The sequence below is a fragment of the Rhinopithecus bieti genome, unplaced genomic scaffold, assembly GCF_001698545.2.
Source record: "Rhinopithecus bieti isolate Rb0 unplaced genomic scaffold, ASM169854v2 scaffold_59, whole genome shotgun sequence".
Lineage (NCBI taxonomy): Eukaryota > Metazoa > Chordata > Mammalia > Primates > Cercopithecidae > Rhinopithecus > Rhinopithecus bieti.
In genome coordinates, this window is record NW_016803115.1 from 748,369 (window position 1) to 769,326 (window position 20,958).

Here is a 20,958-nt window from a genome sequence, read left to right on the forward strand (position 1 = left end):
AAAAAAATAAATAAAAATAAATAAATAAATAAATAAATAAATAAATAAATAAATAAATAAAAAACAGTTCTACCCGGAGCTGTTTCTGTATGGCAGCAGTCACAGGTTATTTAGACAAAACATTGCTATGGATAATTCTTTTAGGTTAGCCAGTCTGGATGTAGAGTTAAAATAATCAGATCCTGTTTCTACATGCAGAGGGTTTTCTGGAGTTAGACAAGGGTTACCATGCCTCTTGTTCATTCCTTTGGCTGGGGTTTCATGCTCAGCATGAGTGATCTTCAGCTCCTTTACCTATTTAAATGAACATTTTGTCTGAGTGCAGTAGAAACAGAGAAGGACTGAGATACATTCTTTAATTCTGCAAATAAAATTTCAACATTTAATGAATATTATCCTAATTACTTTATATGCAATTTAGCATGTAATCCTCACAATATGAATTATTTTACTTAATCATTCCCACAGTTCTATTGAGTAGATCTTATTATCTATATATAACAAAATAATGATCCTGGGACTTAGAGAGTTTAAGTAACTTGTTCAAGATCACACCACTAAAAATTGACAGGGCTGAATCCCTTGTGACTATTAGTCACTGAAGTCACTAGTGACATGGACAACTTAACTCCTTTAAGCTTCTATAAAACAAGAATAAGAATAACACTTCTCAGGGTTTTTCATGAAAAAATTTGTTAATATTTGTAAAACACTCAGAACTTTGCCTGCATCATTAAATGCTTAGCAAATGTTAGCTGTTATTAGTTTGTCCAGAATCTTCTCTCTTTCTCTGTTTTTTGAGTATTAGGGTAGGCAGAAATCTGAACCATGGTGCTAAGTAGTAATTTTGGTATTGTAGTACACTTCCTAGATAGGTCAACTGGGCATTTCTTTGGCAGTGATGAGAGAGAAGAGACAGGCTTGAGAATTTTGGACGTAGCTTTTAGGACCTGGTGATAGTTCATTTTTGTTTTGTTTTAAAGAAAACCTTGTTGAGGCTCTTTTTAGTCTCCTCTGTGGCTTGGATTTGTATCTCTAAAGCCTCCTCTTCTTTGAGTTTCTGTGGCCTGCATATGTATAAAATCTGACTCCTAAACTGGAAGTTGGGTTGTGAATTAAACACACAGGAGAGCAGGTCACAGGAGCAGGCACCAGGTGGTGAGGCAGAATATAGTTCTGGACAGGTAGCCAGCATGTTGCCATTACTTTGAGGAGAGGCTGGGGGCAGGCAGTGGGAAGTGATTATCTACCACCATGCAGCTGTTAAGCAGGGAGGGGGAGTATTCAGTGTTAGAAGAGAAGACAGCAGAGATAAGCTTTGGACCAGCAGATCAGAGAGCTTCCATTACAGATAGGCAGGGCAGAGTCTCCACAGCTCTTTGAAAAGGATGCTATATTGTCAAACTCAGTAGTCACACAGACCCAAGTATAACTTTGGAGAACAGCGTTTGACTTAGAAATGTCTCACTCATTTCTATATCTAACTCAGAGATGTGTCTGAGGACAAAGGGTAAATAATAAGTGATGAAAAATTTAGGCATTTGGAGAAAAAGACAGAGAGCCTAAGCTTGTGTCTTATAGGAAGGGCTTTCTTCCTGTTCATTCTCAGATGGTTTGCATTCTATAATTGGATTTGGACAGGGTTTCTAATGGATCAGGAATGTGTCTTCCCAGAACTAAGGTACTACTATTTAGTAATGTGGGGAGGAAGCCAGCAGACAGCGTAGTGGAACCTGTGTGCAGATGCCACTCACTAGTCCTATTATCCTTGGGAAGTCACTTAAATCTACTGAGTCTTACGGGCATAGTGATGTGTGCCTGTAATTCCAGCTACTCAGGAGGCTGAGGTGGGAGCATTGTTTGAGCCTGGAAAGTGAGGCTGCTGTGAGCTGTGATCATACCAGTGCATCCCAGCCTAGGTGACAGAGCAAGACCCTGTCTCTTAAAAAAAATTTCCTGAGTCTTGGTTCCTTTATCTTTAAAATGGGAATAATAATAATAGCCAACATGTACAACACTGTGTGCCATACACTCATTTACTCTTCACAGCTACTCTATTATTGTCATCCTCGTTTTCCTGGAAAGGAAACTGAGGAACAGAATGATAGAGTAACCTGCCCAAGATTCCACAACTCCTTGGCAGTGAGCAAGGATCTAAACATAGGCAGACAAGGTATCTATGCTCTCAACTTTTCCCCTCGCCTGCCTCTCTAAACCTGGCACAGAGAGGCATTCAGTAAATGGTACTTCTGGGAGAGGAATGGGGAGGCAACTTCAAGACCTCTCATCTTTTAAGTGCACTGAGCAAGGAAAGAATCAAGTTGACTTAGAATTGGCTCTATTTATAGAGCTAACTAGAGGTGTGAAAATCGCATAGGTTCTCTTCCATTTCTAACTTGTGTCCATAGATACACAATTCCAGAATGACTTTTAAAAGATTTTAGTGCTTTTTGGCTTCTTAAACTTAAATCTGAAAACAAATACCTTCAAATCAGCAGACAGCAGAAGGTATTTTGAAATACCTTCAAAAAGCAGACTTGCTTTGAAAAGTAAACATACACAGTGTATATGTGTGAGTGTGTGTGCACGTACTATTCAATATCTTGTAGCATTACTCTACTTCAGAGCTATTGTTTTCATACCTATTTTCATCAGGCTGGTACTTCACAGATAAGCTGCAATAAGGGTTTTTTTAAGAAAATTCTATGATTACTTTTCAGCATATGAAATCGTGTTTGGCTTTGTGGAAATGTCTGGGTACACTGATCTAGCAAAGAAAGCAAATAATAGACAAGCCAAATTTTGTAAGTAGACAGTTATTCATATTTGAATTAACAGATTAAAGAATGATAAAAAAGAATTCTATAATTCATTTTTTCTTTTTCATTTACAATATAACACTAACTTTCCAAACTAGAGTTTCAGAACAGTCTGTGTGTTTTTTTTTTTTTATTAACTGATGGAAGCCTCTAGATATCCCTTTTAAAGAAAGAGCAAATGATGAAAAGGAAAGGAAGTGAAAATCATCTTAAATATTTGTGCCATTCTTAGCTTACACTTATGTAGACATAAAGTAATAACTTTGCTAAACTTCCTGATGAAACATTGTACCAAGTTTTCTGAAAGTGTTTGAAATAATGAAACATTTATTTTACAATTGTATCATTTTATGTATGAGGTTATATTTTCACATAAAAAATCATAATTTTAATGTACTTGCCCTTTGTTTGGTGATACCCTATCCACAGATGTCTTCATTCTTGAAACCCATGAAAAATAGACCAGGACTTGTTATACCCACTTTAACACTAACCATGGCAAATTATACACTAAAGAGATTTGAGTAATCCACATCTTCCATCTCTGAAATATAGAATTGACCCAACATGAATGTGTAATTTTATCAATAGGTTGCTTACTTTTGGTAATAAAATATTCAGTGTGTTTCCTGGAAGCAAGTAGCCTACACTTTTATGAACATACGTACATTTTATTGTAGAGATGGGGGATCATAGAACTTCTAGTTATGGTTTTGAAGACCCAAAGTATGCACATTTAAAGCACAGAGAAGCATTCCTGGGGGAAAATGGGGTTCACACAAGGTTTAGTCACAAACTTAAAATAACTGAAGACTTGTCAAGGAAAATGACATCCCGGAAGGCACAGAAATATATGTCACTGTCTTAAAAGAGAGTGTGGGGGCAACTTTAAAATAATTAAAGACATTGTGAGTCAAATCTTGCTGAAATATAATGTGGATAAAGGATACTCTGCTATTGATTCCCATCCTTCAACCACAACTTTGATAAAGAAGACAAATATTTGATATTTGTTATCTAGATACCCATGGTTTGTAGGACAATGAATTTAAAACCCCATACTTCGTTAAAGGAATCATGGCTTTACAGAGTGGTATTGGTTGTTGGTACAGAGATTACAGCAAAATTATGATTCTATTTTTAACATATCTGTACACAATATGCAAAAGAAAAACGTTTTGTAACAATAGATGCTTTAAAGTCTTACTGAAAATAAAAAAGTTGTCAATTTTGTAGAACTCCAGAGTTTGAAGGATAAACTCCACTTTCTTTGCCCAAAGCTACATCAGGAGAGCCACATTTGACTTGTTTACTTTCTCTCAATTCTCTTGAAAAAGTATAGCCTCTTTCTCTGGGGCAGAAGTTTCATATGAACATTTTTTGCATAAGTTTACATATAATCAAAGCAATGAAAATAAAATCATTATTATAAGTACACTATACACACATATACATTATATGTACATATCTCTTTGATAAAAAGTGTAGTTAAATTATTGTGTTATAGATCCTGTTTTCCCTTTTCCAAATAATAATAAAAATTCAATATAGATCCTATTATTCAGCATGCAGCAGGGAAAGCTGCATGTAAATTTAAATTTATTATCAAATTCAAAATTTTAGTTGTCCCAAGAATGGTTTCCAACTTACATATATTATTTCGGTGGTATATGTCTGTCATGGTACAAAAGGCATTAAAAAGATCACCATGGTGGATGCAGTAAATTGTGTTTCATAGAACATGAGAAGCTGATTCTGAGTTCTCTCATTCTCCTAGTTCTCAATTTATATATGCACCCTTGCTCACTATCTCTGCCTTTGTGTAATGTTCTCCCATTTTTCTTGTATTCATTTAAATTGTACTCAGAGATTACAATGAGGACCCCTAAATGAAAGGGATCTTAGTGATCATGACCAGCATTTTAGAGATGTCAGAATGAAGCTTGAGAGGGGGTGCCCTGAGAGAGATCATATAGTAGTGTGTGACAGAACTGAGGTAACCACCTCTGGATTATACTCTGCTGCTTTGTGTAAATAAAAACAAATATGGGAAATCTTAGCTTTTTCTTTAAGACTCAGTTCCAATCTCACACTCCAATAGGAGCCATATCTGACTAAGGGCACTGACTGGAATCCAGGCTACTTTGTACACTTGCTAAATGAACATAAACAGATTCTTTTATCTCCATGTATTGGTCCATTCTGATACTGCTGTAAAAAAAACCACCTGAGACTGGGTAATTTATAAAGAAAATAGGTTTAATTGGCTCACGGTTCTATAAACTGTGCAGGCTTCTCCTGGGGAGGCCTTGGGAAACTTACAATCATGGTGGACGGTGAAGGGGAAACAAGTACATCATCATATGGCCAGCAGGAGAGAGAGAGGGAGAAGTGTTACACACTTTGAAACAACCAGATCTTGTGAGAACTCAAGATCACAAGAACAGCAAGGGGGAAATCCACCTCCATGATACAGTCACCTCCCACCAGGTTTGTCCCCCAACACTGGGAATTATAATTAAACATGACATTACAGTACCAAACCATATCACTCCATTTTATCAGTGTCTTAATTAGTAAAATGGAGAATATAACACTCCTACCTCATAGGGTATGAAGGGCCTTAAGTAAGTTAATATTTTTGAAGCACTTAGAGTAGTGCCAGGTCATAGTAAGTGCCTAATAAGCATTAGTTGTCATTGTTATAATTGTCCTTATTAATAACTTTTCACTCTTATTTTGTGTTTTTTATCAATACCACCCAAGTAGCACTTGCTTCTTTTCTAGCTGCTTTATTTAAGATGTTAATTTATTCCAGTTTTCTCTTCTCAGCTCAAGTCATATCAGGGCAAGGACTATGTTCTCTATTTCTTTTATATACCTCCATAGAACCTAACACAATGTTTGATGCAAAGTAGGAATTCTGTAAATAATTTCTGTCCTGCTGCTTGATTTTAGGTAAATCGATTTCTAATAGTTGCAACTCTGGCTGATGTTTACATGTTCTCAAAGAAAGTGCCAATTACAATGTGTTGCAATATAATATGCCAGTGTTCTATGTTTAAAAAAAAAAAAAAGCAAAGACCATTGTATAGTCATAGTGTTTGAAGCTGCATAGAAAGGTCCAGAGAATACATGTGTGGGATGGTTTTAGGATTAGTGAGTGAGAGGATAGGTTATTTTGTGTTACTACCAGAGACATTATGTAAGATATTGTTGGCTGTTTTCAAACTGCACATTGATACCATCATGATATGAATAGTATTACTCTAAGTCCTGAATTCTACACATTTTACTAAGGCACACTTTTAACACAAATTATTGGCTAGACATCAGAATTGCTTGGTGAGCTTTAAAAAATTCTCAATACCCACACCATACTTCAAAACAGTTAACTCAGAATCTCTGGGTAACAGTATTTATTAAATCTCTTCTCCTGGTGCCACTGGGCAGCCAACTGGGAGAACTATGCTAGAATGTTAGATTGCAAGAATATCCTTATATGGCATATTCACCCAAGGTAGGGCATTAAGGTGGCAACTTATAAAATTGTCAAGCAATATGTGGCCTAGACATTGACTCATTTTCAAAGAGGGGTTTTGAGAAATCAGGAGGCATTTGAGCATAAGTCCTGTTACTAAGGCCCTATAATGCTGAAACCTTATTTTGTTTGATTTGTTTCCCTTCCCACAGGACTGTGGCTAGGACTTTGTTTTCCTTTTTGGCCAGGCAGACTCCTGTAGACTTGTCATTTTCCATACACTGGATCCCTGCTTTATGCCTGACCGGAGGGGAGTGGCCGCTCCTGAGTCACATTATTGAGTCTCCTTGGGCACTCTGTGATTTTCCTGGGACTCTCCTATTCTCCCCAACGTTGTGATTTCTCTGGCTTGATGATTTTTGCCTCAGGATTCAGCTTAAAAACGTAGAGTCTTGCATGGGAAAAAGAACATTTGGATACGTCAAAACATAGATTTGTTTTTCTGTATTTTAGACCAGTTATGACCTATGCTGAACAACTTTATACTGTAGAATATTCTATTGCATTTAGTTAATGTGAAATGTGTGTTATAATTTCTATCGTCTTTTTTTCAGTCCTGCTCCTGAATAAATAATTCGTATTATAAGTTGTATTTATTCCTAAATTACTTCTTCTTTTCTTTGTTACAGTCTTTACCCTTTCTGTGTATTCAGAAAATATTTCTTGAGAATCTGTGGTATGTCAGACACTGTGGCAGGCACTTGGGATATAAAGATTAAAGGCAGTATCCCTCATGGACAACTTGGGGAGATGGTCAAGGGCTGTGATAAAGGGATGTATGAACTGCTTTGATGCCACAGAGGGAGGAAACCTATCCAAACATGGGGCAGGGGCAGTGAGTGGGCAGCAAGTGCGCAGTGAGAGAGGGAGGGGCAGTGAGGAAAGTCTTTGAGGAGTGGGCCATGTCAGATTGTATCATTAGGCCTAGCATAGTAAGTGACTCCTCTCAATGTTTGGTGTTAAAGGCTACATTGAGCCTTGCCTTGAACAGCACATAGAAGTTAGCCTAGTAGAGAAGAAGGATGGGTGGAAGGAGAGCAAAAGTCTGGGGCCTGTTGTGTTGAAAGCAGAGCATGTTCTTAGAGGTATGAGCAAGGGTGGCTCAGCCACTAGTGCTTGAGAGTGATGGCATTGCTGGTTCACAAAGGATAGCAAGTGTGTACAGGCAGAGCAAGTGGGGGTCAGATTGTCCCACACCTTCTAACTGATGCTAGGAAGTTAGTATTTCTCTAGAATCTGATGGGAACCATTTAAGGAGATGTCACGGGGATTGACATGGTCATGTATGTCTTTCAGAGAAATCATTTTAGTGGAACATGGGAGTGAGACAGGACAGAGAAACCTGTGAAGAGCGACATGATATGCCAGGGGAAGAATGGTGGGAACCTAGGACCATTTAGGGAAAAGTCAAATCCTTGCTTTGTACCACACAACAAAATAACATTCAGAAACATTAAAGATGTCAATATGAAAATAAAATAGTAGAAAGAAAACATAGGAGAATATTTTTTAAATCTTGGGGGTTGAGGAATCCTTTCAAAGGAATGCAAGAGACCAAAGGCCAGAATATAACAAAAATGAATGTTTGACTATGTGTAAGGTACTAGATGCTAGAGGAGTGTGGATTAGTAGACCTGCTTTGTGCTTTTAAGGGGCTTACGAAGTAAAGAAAGTTAGAAAACAGAACATTCCAAATGCCTTGGGCTAAGTGCTGTGTTGGAGTTAAGTAAAAGATTCAATGGGGATCTATAAGAGCAGTTACCTGGGTTCGCTTGGAAGTGGACAGGAGGGGCTTGAAAAAGCAGAAAGTGAGCCACATCTTCATGTAGGATCTGTCAGGTGTTTGAGAGCAGTTAAGGAAAGAGAGCATTTTAGGTAGAGGGTACAGCTTGTACGAAGATAGAGGAGGGTTCATTTGGTATTTTGGGTGTGCAAAGTGCAAGAGGACGACGGGGAAGACATGGGGGTGGGAAGTGCTGAAGCTGAGGCTGGAGAAGGCAGTGAGAGGCAAATTCAGAGTCTTAATTATTCAGAGTCTTACTGATGGCCAGTGCCATTGATAGAGCTTTCTGTGATGATGGGCATGTTCTATTCTGTGCTGTCCAGTGTGGCAGCCATGAACCACATGTGCTATTGAGCATGTGGAATGTGGCTAGTGCAATTGAAGAACTGACTTTTTAATTGTATCAAATTTTAATTAATTTAAATAATCGCTGTGGCTGGCAGCTACCATATTAGACAGTGCAGCTATAAACAATACGGAGTTGGCCAGGCGCAGTGGCTAACGCCTGTAATCCTAACATTTTGGGAGACCAGGGTGGGTGGATCACTTGAAGTCAGGAGTTCAAAACCAGCCTGGTCAACATGGTGAAACCCCGTCTCTACTAAAAATACAAAAAGAATTAGCCGGCTGTGGCAGCAGGCGCCTGTAATCCCAGCTACTCGGGAGGCTGAAGCAGGAGAATCGCTTGAACCCGGGAGGCGGAGATTGCAGGTTGCAGTGAGCCGAGGTCACACCATTGCACTCTAGCCTGGGTGACAGAGGGAGACTCCGTTCTTTAAAAAAAAAAAAAAAAATGGGGTCGTTGAGAGTTTTTTAAAGGGAATATTAACAGTGTGAACAAGTTTATATTTTAGAAAGATCACTCTGGTAGGCAGGAAGAAAATCAACATTTGTGAGAGCCCACTGCTTCCAGATAGGATACTAGGTGCTGTCATATGTATTGGGTCATTTACTACTTACAGCAACTTTAAGGTATAGAAGGCATGGTATTTCCATTTTACAGACAAGAAAACTGGATCTCAAAGATTTGTCCAAGGTCACAAAGCCAGTAAATGAAAGAAATTAACTTCCCATTTAACTTCCCATTTCTGGCAAAGCTTTTAGTAATTTTTTTAAATAATAAACTTATTTTTTAGAGAAGCTTTAGGTTCACAGCAAAATTGAATAAAAAGCACAGAGTTGCCATACACCCACTATCCCTGCACACAAAAAAATCTGCCCTACTGTCAACATCCTGCCTCAGAATGTGGTACTTTTGGTACAATCAATGAACCTACATCGTCACGTCATTATTGCTCAAAGTCCAGAGTTTACAGTAGGGTTCACTCTTGGTGTGTACATTCTATGCATTTGGACACATTTATAATGACACATATCCACCATTACAGTATCATACAGAGTCGTTTCATTCCCTTAAGAATCCTCTGTGCCCTTTCTGTTCATCCTGCCTACCTCCCTCTTCAACTCCTGGCAACCCCTGATCTTTTTACTGTTTCCATAGTTTTACCTTTTCCATAATGTCATACAGTTGGAATTACACACTATGTAGCCTTTTCAGATTGGATTCTTTCACTTGGGTAATAAGCATATTAAATTTCCTTTATGTTTTGCATGGCTTCATAGATCATTTCTTTTAGTGCTGAATAACATTCCATTGTCTAGATGTACCACATTATCCATTCACCAACTGAAGGACATCTTGGTTGCTTCCAACTTTTGGCAGTTATGAATAAAGCTGCTATAAATATCCGTGTACAGGTTTTTGTCAGACATATGTTTTCAGTTCACTTGGATAAGTACCAAGAAGTACAACTGCTACATCATATGGTAAAAATATGTCTAGTTTTGTAAAAATACTGTCAAACTGTCTTCCAAAGGGGCTGTACCATTTTGCATTCCCACCAGCAATGAATGAGACTTTCTGTTGCTCTGCATCCTCACCAGTATTTGGTATTGTCAGTATTCCGTATTTGGGACATTCTAATATGAGTGTAGTGGTATCTCATTATTGTCTTATTTGCAGTTCTGTAATGACATATGATCCTGAATATCTTTTCATATGATTATTTGTCATCTGTGTATCATTTTTGGTGGGGTGACTGTTTAGGTCTTTTGGCCATTTGTTAATTTGGTTGTTTGTTTTTTAATTGTTGAGTTATTTATTACTATTTTATATCTGAGATACACCTAAGATAATCACCTTATTAAAAAAAGAAAAGCATTCCCTGATAGCTCAGCTTGGAGCTGACCTGCTCACAGCTAGGCCACGATGTTCTCATTTTGAACATGAACAATTCACAGAACATCAACATTACACAAGACCACTTTACAACTGTGATGTTACGAGGCAAAATCAAGACCACCCTGTAACATACCTGAACACAGACAAGACTAAGAACGTGAAGCAAACCACAAAAGTGACCAACATCCCCCTCCATGCATATAGGACTGCTGTTGCTTTTCTGCTAGTCACAGATTTAGCCTCACCCCATTCCTCATGCCTCTGAGATTAAAACAACAACAACACACTAAGATACTCAGTGAAAAGATTGCCTCTACTTTGTGATAGCCCCAAATCCAGAGGCAAAGGACCTTTTCTTGAAACCTCCCAAATAGGACTAGGGAGTTTTCCAGGCAAACCTGATCAACCTGCCCTCTGAAATAACCTAACACAAGCCTAAATATTTTAACAAGCCTCTCCTGACATCCTTTTACTGAGATGCCTCCCACCTCCCTATGCCATTTGGTCTCTCATGCTGCAGACAGTTCCAATAAACCTAACCTTGTTCAACTGCAGGTTGGTCCTGTTGGTTTTTGGTGATAGGCAAAGACCAATCAACAAAATCAAAGCAAAGCAAATACTATAGCAATGATTCCAGCAGGTCACTCCTTTAACAATAATATTTTAAATGATGAATTTCCCTGTAGCAATAAAAAGTGAAAAATTACATAACTTATTAGCAAGCCAAATAGCGTAGAACCTTAACATGAAAGAAAAATATTCAGAAAATACTGTGATGCCGTGATAGGCAGATCTTTGTTTTGTTGTCTTTGTAACAACTCTCCTTCCTTTCTCTCAGGGATCATGTCTGACCACCAGTTTGGTAACCAGTTCATGTGCAGTGTGGTGGCCTCTCACGTGAGTCACCTGCCCACAACCAACCTCAGCTTCATCTGGATTGCTCCACCTGCGGGCACAGGCTGTGTTAATTTCATGTGAGTACCCAAAGTGTCTGCAATACATACAGGAGGCAAATACTTAGGACTTCTCATGGGATTACATATAGAGTAACTATTTAAGTGTTTTATTTTGACAGATTTAACCTTAATTAAAATCACTAATTTTGTCAAAAAAGGTAAAAACTTTTTTAAAAAGTAAATTTAGCAGTTTATTTTTGCATATTTATGTGTACCTCCAAAAGTCTAAATTGGATTTTAGCTGACAAAAGTACGCAATAAAGTAAAAGTAAGTGAATTGGTGGGACGGGAGGTTAGGGGACATGGGGAACAGGGAGAAATTGTTCAAAGGGTACCAAGTTTCAGTTAGGAGAAGTAAATTTGGAGATCTGCACAGCATGGTGACTATAGTTAATGTATTGCATATCTCAAAATTGCTAAAAGAGATTTTAAACATTCACATCACAAAAAAATGATATGTGAGGTAATGGATATGTTAATTTGCTTGATTTAATCATCACAAATGTAAACATATATGAAAACATCACATTGTGCTCCGTAAATATATGCAATAAATATTATCAATTTTTAAAAGACAAAAATAATCAAATAAATCAGGGCAATTGGAAAATGAATGTTCAGAAAATATGGTGAAAATGGGTTACAAAATGCTATAAGGCCTTACCTACCTTTTGGAAAAAGACCACAAATTTAGCTTTGAGCTTTCTGGCCACTAGTGCCAAGAGGAAAATGGGATCATTTAGGGAATTCGTAGTGGCCAGAAGTCAGGTACTCTATAGGAACCTAACAGCTCTCCCAGGTGCTTTCATTTAGAGGAAACTAGAGGAGGTTTTGAGCAGTATTCTCAAGAGCATCCTTAGGTAAATACTATACTATGGTTCCAAGGCTGTGACTGTGACATCTCTTGATATAGACTATACTCCTAACCCCTATCCCTACCCCACAGTCACCATGCCTCATCCTTCTTATTCAGGGTTCCTTTTTCCCCCCATAGCATTTTTAAACTTCTAATACATGATATCCTTCACTTATTTAGTTACAAACATTGTTTCTCATTTGTCACTTCCTACTAAAATGCAATCCCGTTGAAGGCAAGAATTTTTTGTCTGTTTTTTGTTTTTTTGTTGTTGTTGTTTTCTTCACTGATTTGTCCCAACTGTCTAGAACAGTCCCTGGCACATAGTCAGCCCTCACTAAATATTTGTCAAATAGATGAGTAAGCCAATGGTGTAAAGTCAAAGGCAGTTCAGAAACAGCTGTTCTATGGGCAGTCAAGCAAAGTAGAGCTAGAAGGCATCTTGAATGGTTTTCTGTTCAGGCTTTCTGCTCAGACAAAATCCCGTAAAACCTGTGTACTCTAAAATTTACCACTGCCTTTTCTTTCCTCTTGATGATGAACAGTTCAGTGTCTGGGGTTTCTATGGGTCAGACATCACTGAAATACATACTCTTTCTGCCTATCCTCTGAGTTACCCAAGCTGCCAACATCAGACTCATCTCACATAACTGGTTGATATTTAAACCCATCATTTTCTCCCTCAGAAAGTTTTTTATAAGTGAACCTTTTCCTTCCAGTACATTTTGCTAAGATGATTGCAGTAGCTTCGTAACTTGTCTGCCTGCTCACCTCTAGCCCATTTTTCCTTCAGTATATCCTTCATATTGTTGTCCAGTTAATCTTCTGAAAGTACAGCCTTGATTACTCAAAATTTGGCTAAGTCTAAAACTCCTTTCTGAAGACCAAACCTTTGGCATAGGTTTGAAGGCTCTTCCAATGTCTTTGTTTATTATCTTCTCTCTTATCTCCCTTGACACAAACCTCCTGGTGGAGCCCGAACTGGCAGGCCTTCCTACAGTTCCCTACAGATTCTATAACTTTCTTTCTCCATGCCTTTTCCTTGGCCTGGAATGCTTTTCAGTCTCAACCTCAATTGTTAAAATCTTACCTATTCTTAAAGACCCGTGTTAAATTCCAACTCTTCTGTAAAACTTGCCAAGGTATCAACAACAACATTGATGTGTATAGTCACATTTTGCTTATAACTCTATTGTAGTGCCGATTATATTTTACTATATAGTTGTTTGAATTAAGTTATTGTCTTTTATGTTAGATTGGACAGGGACAAATTCGTATTTCTTTTTGATTCTCCATTAGTTGCTACAGTGTCTTTTATATAAGTTGTCAAGGAAAATTCCCCTTGAATTATATGATGGTCAATGTTGTCATTACCTTTAACTTAATAGTGATCACTGACTCTTTTGGTATGCTTTCTCGTACGCATATTGGCACTTGCAAGGATGAATTGAATTCTTGCCATGCATAACTTCTTAATGTAAAATAAAAGTTGCTGTTTTGAAAGACAAAACACAAAGTGTATCTATATCAGCAATAAAGAACTGCCTACTTCCAAACAGATATGTTTTTAATTGAATCTGTTTAAGATTGATATTTGTTAGCTTATGATCTCACTACTTTTGAGATATAAAACTCTATTTTCTTCTGAGAAATAATTTAGATATTTTAAGTCTTAAATTCAAACAATGTTTTCTTAGCAGTTAGTTGGAAAAATACAGTTTAGTCAGAGTTTTTACTGACTACAAAAAAGTTTACACATCCTCACCCATATCTCTCAGTATAATTTTGATGATACAGTTTGCACTTTTTAACATTCTTGACAAATGGTTAAGTCCTTTTTATCATAAGCCATGATAATGTTGAAAGCTACATGGAGTAGCTGCTTCCTTTGTGGGCAAGATGATTTTGTTGATCTCTTCCTACTCAGTTTGTGAGAGAGTACAGGAGAAGTTAAAATTGAACATGGGCCACTGAAGCAATTTATTTGAAATTTTCTGAACTAAATTTTTGTAATTTTTTACCTTTATTCTTTACCATAATATTTATTACATATTCAGTAGAGCTATATATAAGAGTTAGTATCTGTAATTAGCAAGTGCCCAGGAATCCTTGAAGAGGACTGCTAATATTCAATGTTAATTTTAAATATTAAACTGAAAAAAACACACAAAGCCTCTGGCATTTGAAGGTAAATATACCATGATTCTCTTTTCTGATTAACCTCAAAATTAAGGCTTTTACTTTTAAGGTAAGAAAGATTGTTTCTTAGAAATTAAACTTTAGCCATGCTTATATGATTTTGTAGTATGTTCTGTATGACTTTTTGATGTTATTAGTTAACTCATACCATTATTTAATTTTCCACACGCTTGTTTTCTTTTACTAACTGAAGTTTAAGATCAGGGACTGTGTGTAATATTTTTATATACCTAATAGTTTCTAGTGCTGAACTATAGACCAATAGAATGCTCTTAATAAATATTTGTTAGTAGCTAATAATGATACTGTATTTCATTGATTATAAGATACAATATTGTATTTCATTGATTATAAGATACATTTTGGCATCTCTGAAGTAGGGTTGTATTTTACATTTGATGGCATCCTACAATTATAATTGGCAGTGTTTATTTTTTAACGTCGTACAATTCATGGTGCGTTGTACTGGAAGAAACCCAGAAATGAACATTTATCATTTACCATTTACATGGTCTTTCTAATGCTGGCAGTTGAATTGACACTACAGTCAATTCTGCAATCTCATTTTAGTACAGCCAATGTATGATGCAAACTCTGTGATTTTTGAAACCCTAGTTACCTATTTAAAATCCTTTTTTTTAAAATCCCATAGTAAGAATTAGGAAGCTTTTGAACTGAAATTCAAGATGATTGTATAATGTGCTGTGTGTGCCTTTCCCAGTGAAGAGTAAGAGGCGTGTTGTCTGAATAAACTGTGTTTTACTGGTAAACCACTTAGCCACATAGTCATTTGGGCTGTCTGTTTATGGCCTTTCTTGTTAAAAATAATCAAGTGAGAGACACAGAGGAGTGGATGATTTCAGGATAAAGTGATGGCTATACTGGTACAAATGTAGAAAAATGACCAAAATTATTTTATCATTACTTTTATGACACCTGTTGATAAAATTTATATTTGAAGTATTAATTTTAATTCAAGATTTGCTGGGTATTCAGATCCTGTAGCAGTATAATTTGTTTTCACTTTTATATCTGATTATAGTCTTTAGTGACTAGTAAGTCTCAAGTTAAAAGAGGCAGTTAATCATCCAGACTTCTTGGATATCAGTCCCCTATCCCCAAGTCCCAAGGGGTTTGGGGAAGGGAAAGAAGAAGAAGGAGGAGGAAGAGGGGAGAGGAGGAAAGAGAGAAGGAAAAAAAGAAGAAAGAAAGTCAATCTCCAAACTAACCCTAAAAATTAGCAAGAAACTACCAGGGAAAGGGGGTTGTAAAATAACAACTATAACATTAATAATATTTTTGAAAATTTACAGTGTGCCAGCCACTATTCTATTTACCTCTTTTAATCCATTTAATTCTCAGTGATTCTGTAAAGTCAGTACTATTATTATCTCAGTCTGCAGATGAGGAAACTGAAGGACAGAGATGTTAAATCACTGGCCTAAGGTAACTCACCTAGTGAGTGACACAGCCTGGATTCAAAGGCAGTCTGGTTTCAAAGCAGGTGATTTTGCTACTTCACTCCATTTGCCTTTATAATGATCACTTGTCTATTTTATCATGGTAAAATACAATAGTCATACAATGAAAATTAAATAAGAGTTTACAGTATGGTATCGGAATCTCTCTAAGTTTTCCAGGTGACCCACATGTGTTTCCTATCTACTTTTGAAATCTATCTCTATGTGAATATAGGAATATTCTTGAATTCATTCAAATAATGAGAGGTGCCACTTTAAAATTCTGAAATATGAAGAACATGGGTTTGATATTGTTATGTATGATATGTGGATATTGATCATATCCTATCCTTCATCGCAAGGGGATTTCATATGGGGAATGTGTGAATTACACGCAAAATTCATCACAATTAGGTTTAGGTTTAACTGTCTAGACAGAGATACTAGCATAATATTAGGATTAAAATGGAACATAAAAGAAGATCAGATTTGTGCCTAAATTAGTGATGATTTAATCTTATGTGAACTTTCTCAAAACTGAAAACAGAATAAACCAAGCAGTATTCTATTTAAGATACTGAGCATGGACAAATAATGAACTTAGGTCAGCAAAGAGGAATATTAAGAAGATCATATTTGAACATTTGATATGTTAAAGGAAGTATCTCCTAGAGGGATGGTTTTCTTAAAGTATGCTAAACAAGAAGGCAAAAAAAAAATCATTTAAAAAATTGAAGACACTAGCACTTTCTGAACACCTGCCAGGCTCAAAATAATAATACAGATGCAGAGATTCGAAGTGCTGCCTTGAGTGTATCTCAGATGCCTTTAATTTTTGATGAGAGCCATTCAAGACTGTCTGGAGAATTCTTGAGAAAATATAGTGTGGTTGCCCATTTATTTCCATTCATCAGACGGACACATCACAGATGTATTTGCCTTGTTACTTAAACATTTGAAATAAGATCAGGGATTCCCCCATGGGTGTGTTTATTGGAAGTGTATTCATACCTATGGATAAAGATGCCAACAATGGATGCATACAAATGTTCTTTTACTTTCTAGATTATACATAGCTTACTGCATGTGTACATAGCTTACTGCAAAAATCAATTACCTCCCATTTAAGTCTGAAATGATTGTACCTATGCACTGAGATAAAACTGGATATGCTGTTTTCTAAAGGGGAAATTTCATCTTTCTTTTAAATCATGTCTTTTTTTTTTTTTTTTCTGACGCTCTGGTTTTCTGTTTTTAAGAGGACATCTCCCAACTTGAGACAATTTCAGTGCTGCTCAAAAATATACCTCTATATGACAAGATAAAAAAATATTGTCTAGCCTTAAAGGTAAATAACTAGGATCCTAACTGATAGTTCTTACTTCCTCATAGGCCCCTGTTTTTCATCACATTTAAATAGCCAGTTAGGCATGAACATGGAGAAAGTCTAAGTTCAGGGACTAATGTGTGTTCTTATGTGTCAACACTTTGGCAAATGGTCAAATGCTTGAGGTCAGAATGCTTCCTAGGGATTTAGTTTTTAATTTTAGGAAGTATGGTTGAGATAAAATATGTCAATACATCTCCAAGAGGGCTTGAAAAAATTATTTTTGTTATATTAATTGTACAACATATCTATTTTAAGACATTCAGTGAGCAAAGCTATTCCCTTCATTTTCCCCCCTCTTTTCTCCTTTCCTGTCTCCTCCTCCTTCCAAGAAGTCATGGTATAAACAGCACAGGTTATATTAGGGGAATCTTCTGGCATCTCCGCAGGATGCTGCTTTGCATCAAAATCATAAGACCATCAGAGAAATGGAACTGCTTTACCGTGGGAAAATCTTCTATTCCAGTAATAAAATATTTTTTAACGAGGGTCCAAAGATGTACCTGTTTCTATGGAATTTTATGCTGCAGCAAATAGTTGTGTTAGCAGATTTGCTATTCTTCCTTTTTTAATCTCTGCTTTTTTATTTTTTAGAGAAAATGTTAGTTTTTTCCTGATGTTGAGCCCAGAAGCAAAAAAAAAATAAAAATAAAAAGCTATAGCAAAACAACCTGTTCCTTTCTTTTCCTCTCATGTAATGTAATGGTGTGAGAACTTATGGAGATCACTCAAGTAAATGGGCTGAACTTGGTATCCGCAAGATGTTCCTTATTACAAGGCTTTGTGGTTAAGATGGGATTACTATTGTACTTGGCACTTCTTACTTGAAACCACATAGGACATTTGTGAAAGCAAAAAGACCAAAGTCAGTAAATCTAAAATTTTTATCTGTTATAATTATTAAACATTCTCTAAATCTAGTAGAAATTTTTAAAATGAGGTGTGGGCAGAGATTTGGGTTATTTCCCTATTATTAGAATTGATTAAACCAGTTTTAGAAATGTGAAATTTCATTTTCCAGACTGCCTACACAGTCAAAAACATTGATGACAAAGACGTCTGAGAAACAGGTGAATAAATTTTTCCCATGGCAGCAAGAACGCTGTGGTTTGCCAGTATAGTTATTTGGATACTAGCAACAGCATATTATTAAACTCTATTTTTAGTAAAGTCTCTGTATACTAAGGCCTTATTACAAATGTGAAATAAAACTGATTGCTTCTTTCAGATAAGAAATTTTTAAAGAACTTTTGTCCTCTGTGACCTATTTAGATATATAGATATGTATGTGTGTATACACACGCACGCGCGCACACACACACACACACACACACACACACACACATTGTTTTAGTCTGTTTTGTGCTTCTGTAACAGAATACCTGAGACAGGATCATTTATGAACAATAGAAGATTTTTGGCTCTTGGTTCTGGAGACTAGGAAGTCCCAGATTAAGGGGCTGCATCTGGTGAGGGACTTCTTCCTGTGTCATAACGTGGTGGAAGGCATCACATGGCAGAAACTGAACATGCCTGAAAGAAGAAAGGGGCCCATCTCATCCTTTTATCAGGAGCCCACTCCTGAGGTACCTACTCTACTCCTGCAATAATGGCATTAATCCATTCATGATGGCAGAGCTGTCATGACCTAATCACTTCTTAAAGGTCCTGCCTCTCAACACTGTTGCATTGGGGATTACGTTTCCAACACACGAACTTTGAGGTACACATTTAAACCATAGCACACACATAAGCACACACACATACACACATTCTAAAATTTGTTTAGCACCATACTTTCTAACGTGATAGCTATAAGCCACGTGTGGCTATTTAAGTTTGATTTCATTAAAATTAAATTAAAAATTCAGTTCCTCAGTTGTACCAGCCACATTTTGAGTTCTCAGTAGCCACATATGGCTAGTGACTATTTTATTGGACAGCACAAATATAGAGCATTTCCATTATTACAGAAAGTTCTGTTGTATCGCATAAGATTAGATAATCTGTTGAGTTATCTTTTCCACAAATATTACCGTGACATTTACGGAAATTAACCATGCAATTCAAAGGACACATAGAAGGAAGAAAGCAAAACTAAGTTTTTTGCCATTGTTATGTGAACTTGAACCATCATAACTTATAAACTCACCAAGTAAGATGGCAAGGGCTGTTTACCTAATTGTTCATTTTAGTTTTATTTGCCAGTGCAACAGTTTCTATGGTTTTTTATTTTATGGGCAATGGTAGCCAAATATGACAAGTGAGTTATCATCCCTTACAGTGCCCAGGACTTAGTGCTGCTCTTTAGCTGTCTTGGGCTAATGCATTTCCTCTGCCTGCCCCTGTGCCTGGATCTCAGTCACTGCTTTCCCCTTGCTGATCTTCCACTTCCCTGCTACAAGGTTTTAGATTCTGCATCTTTTCAAATGTGCCCTTATGCATGAAAACTTACTGTCATGTACCTAATATTAAAAAATAGCTAGTCTGGAAGACTAATTATTAATATGAAAATGAACATTAATGGAATTTGAAACTCTATTTTATGATAATGATGGTAATAATAGTAATAATAATAAAAAAAGAAACTTTAATTATTGAGTACTGGTATACCAGGCAGCCTACTAAGTTCCTTTACTCTCCTAGAACCACCTGTTATTGAAGGAAGAGCTTCAAGAACTCACAAAGACAGGTGTGTTTTGATCTAAAACGTGTTCTTTAAACCACCATCCTATACTACCACTTTGTATTGCTTTTAAAAATTAGTATTTATGAAGATAGTATAGCAATGAGAGATGCTTAGAATATCAAGTGACATAAACAAAATATTTGTTTCTGTGGTACAATTTCAAACACATAAAAATATATTCATAGAGGATTTCTGGCATCATGGAAGATTGAATTGGCATAGCAGAAATGCTTCCCACTGAAATAAAATAGCAACTCTAGCTAAAATGAAGCAAATACACACACACACACACACACACACACACACACACACACACACACACAGTGTTTTGAAAGAAAGTGAAAACACTGGTTTCAAGAAGAAAGGAGAGATATCAAAGCTGGGTCAAGAAATAGGAACTGACATTGTGGTGGCCTACACATCTCTTAAACCTGATTTAGGTCCTAGATCTGGAGTTTTAACCTAGGTGCGGCCTGGAGCTATTGTCAGGAGCCTCTTAAAAGACAGCAGGAGATAAGAAAGGAGAGGGAGCTGGAACTGGGCCCACTGATTGAAGCCTGACTGGGAAAACAGCAAAGAATTTTGTCATCTGAGTGGAGCCTTTGGTCAAGACAAGGTACTTATAAGAAGATAAAACCCTCAACATGTGGAATCTAGCTTTACATTAGTAATCTGTGCAGAACTCTAAGTGAAGAAATTAACAACTAATGGAAGTTTTAGAAGGAGAGAATAAAAATAGTAAGACACATTTGAAGAGATAATGGCAGAAAATTTTCTAGAACTAAGGAAGATGTGTGTGTTTTCTATGTAAGCCAGATAAAATAAATTAGTACTGATACAGGTCATGATAAGCCTTCAGTATATCAAAGACAGAAAACATCAAAGGTGACAAAATAGAAAAGACAGATTACCTATAAATTTAATCTGACAGTGGTCTCATCAGCAACAAGAGATGCCAGAAGACAATGGAACAATATCATCAAAGTGAATTGTCCTCCTAGAATTCTGTACCTAGGTAAAGTATCA

At 36.6% G+C, this 20,958-nt stretch overlaps 1 protein-coding gene across 1 annotated transcript in view; it reads left to right on the forward strand.

The window, feature by feature from the left end:
• The window catches only part of RELN (reelin), a 529,597-nt gene that overhangs the window by 143,665 nt on the left and 364,974 nt on the right, over positions 1 to 20,958 (forward strand). Inside the window, exon 3 of the mRNA XM_017851861.1 lies at positions 11,224 to 11,359. Coding sequence (XP_017707350.1) covers positions 11,224 to 11,359 — 136 coding nt within the window. The remainder of the gene's footprint in view (positions 1 to 11,223; positions 11,360 to 20,958) is intronic.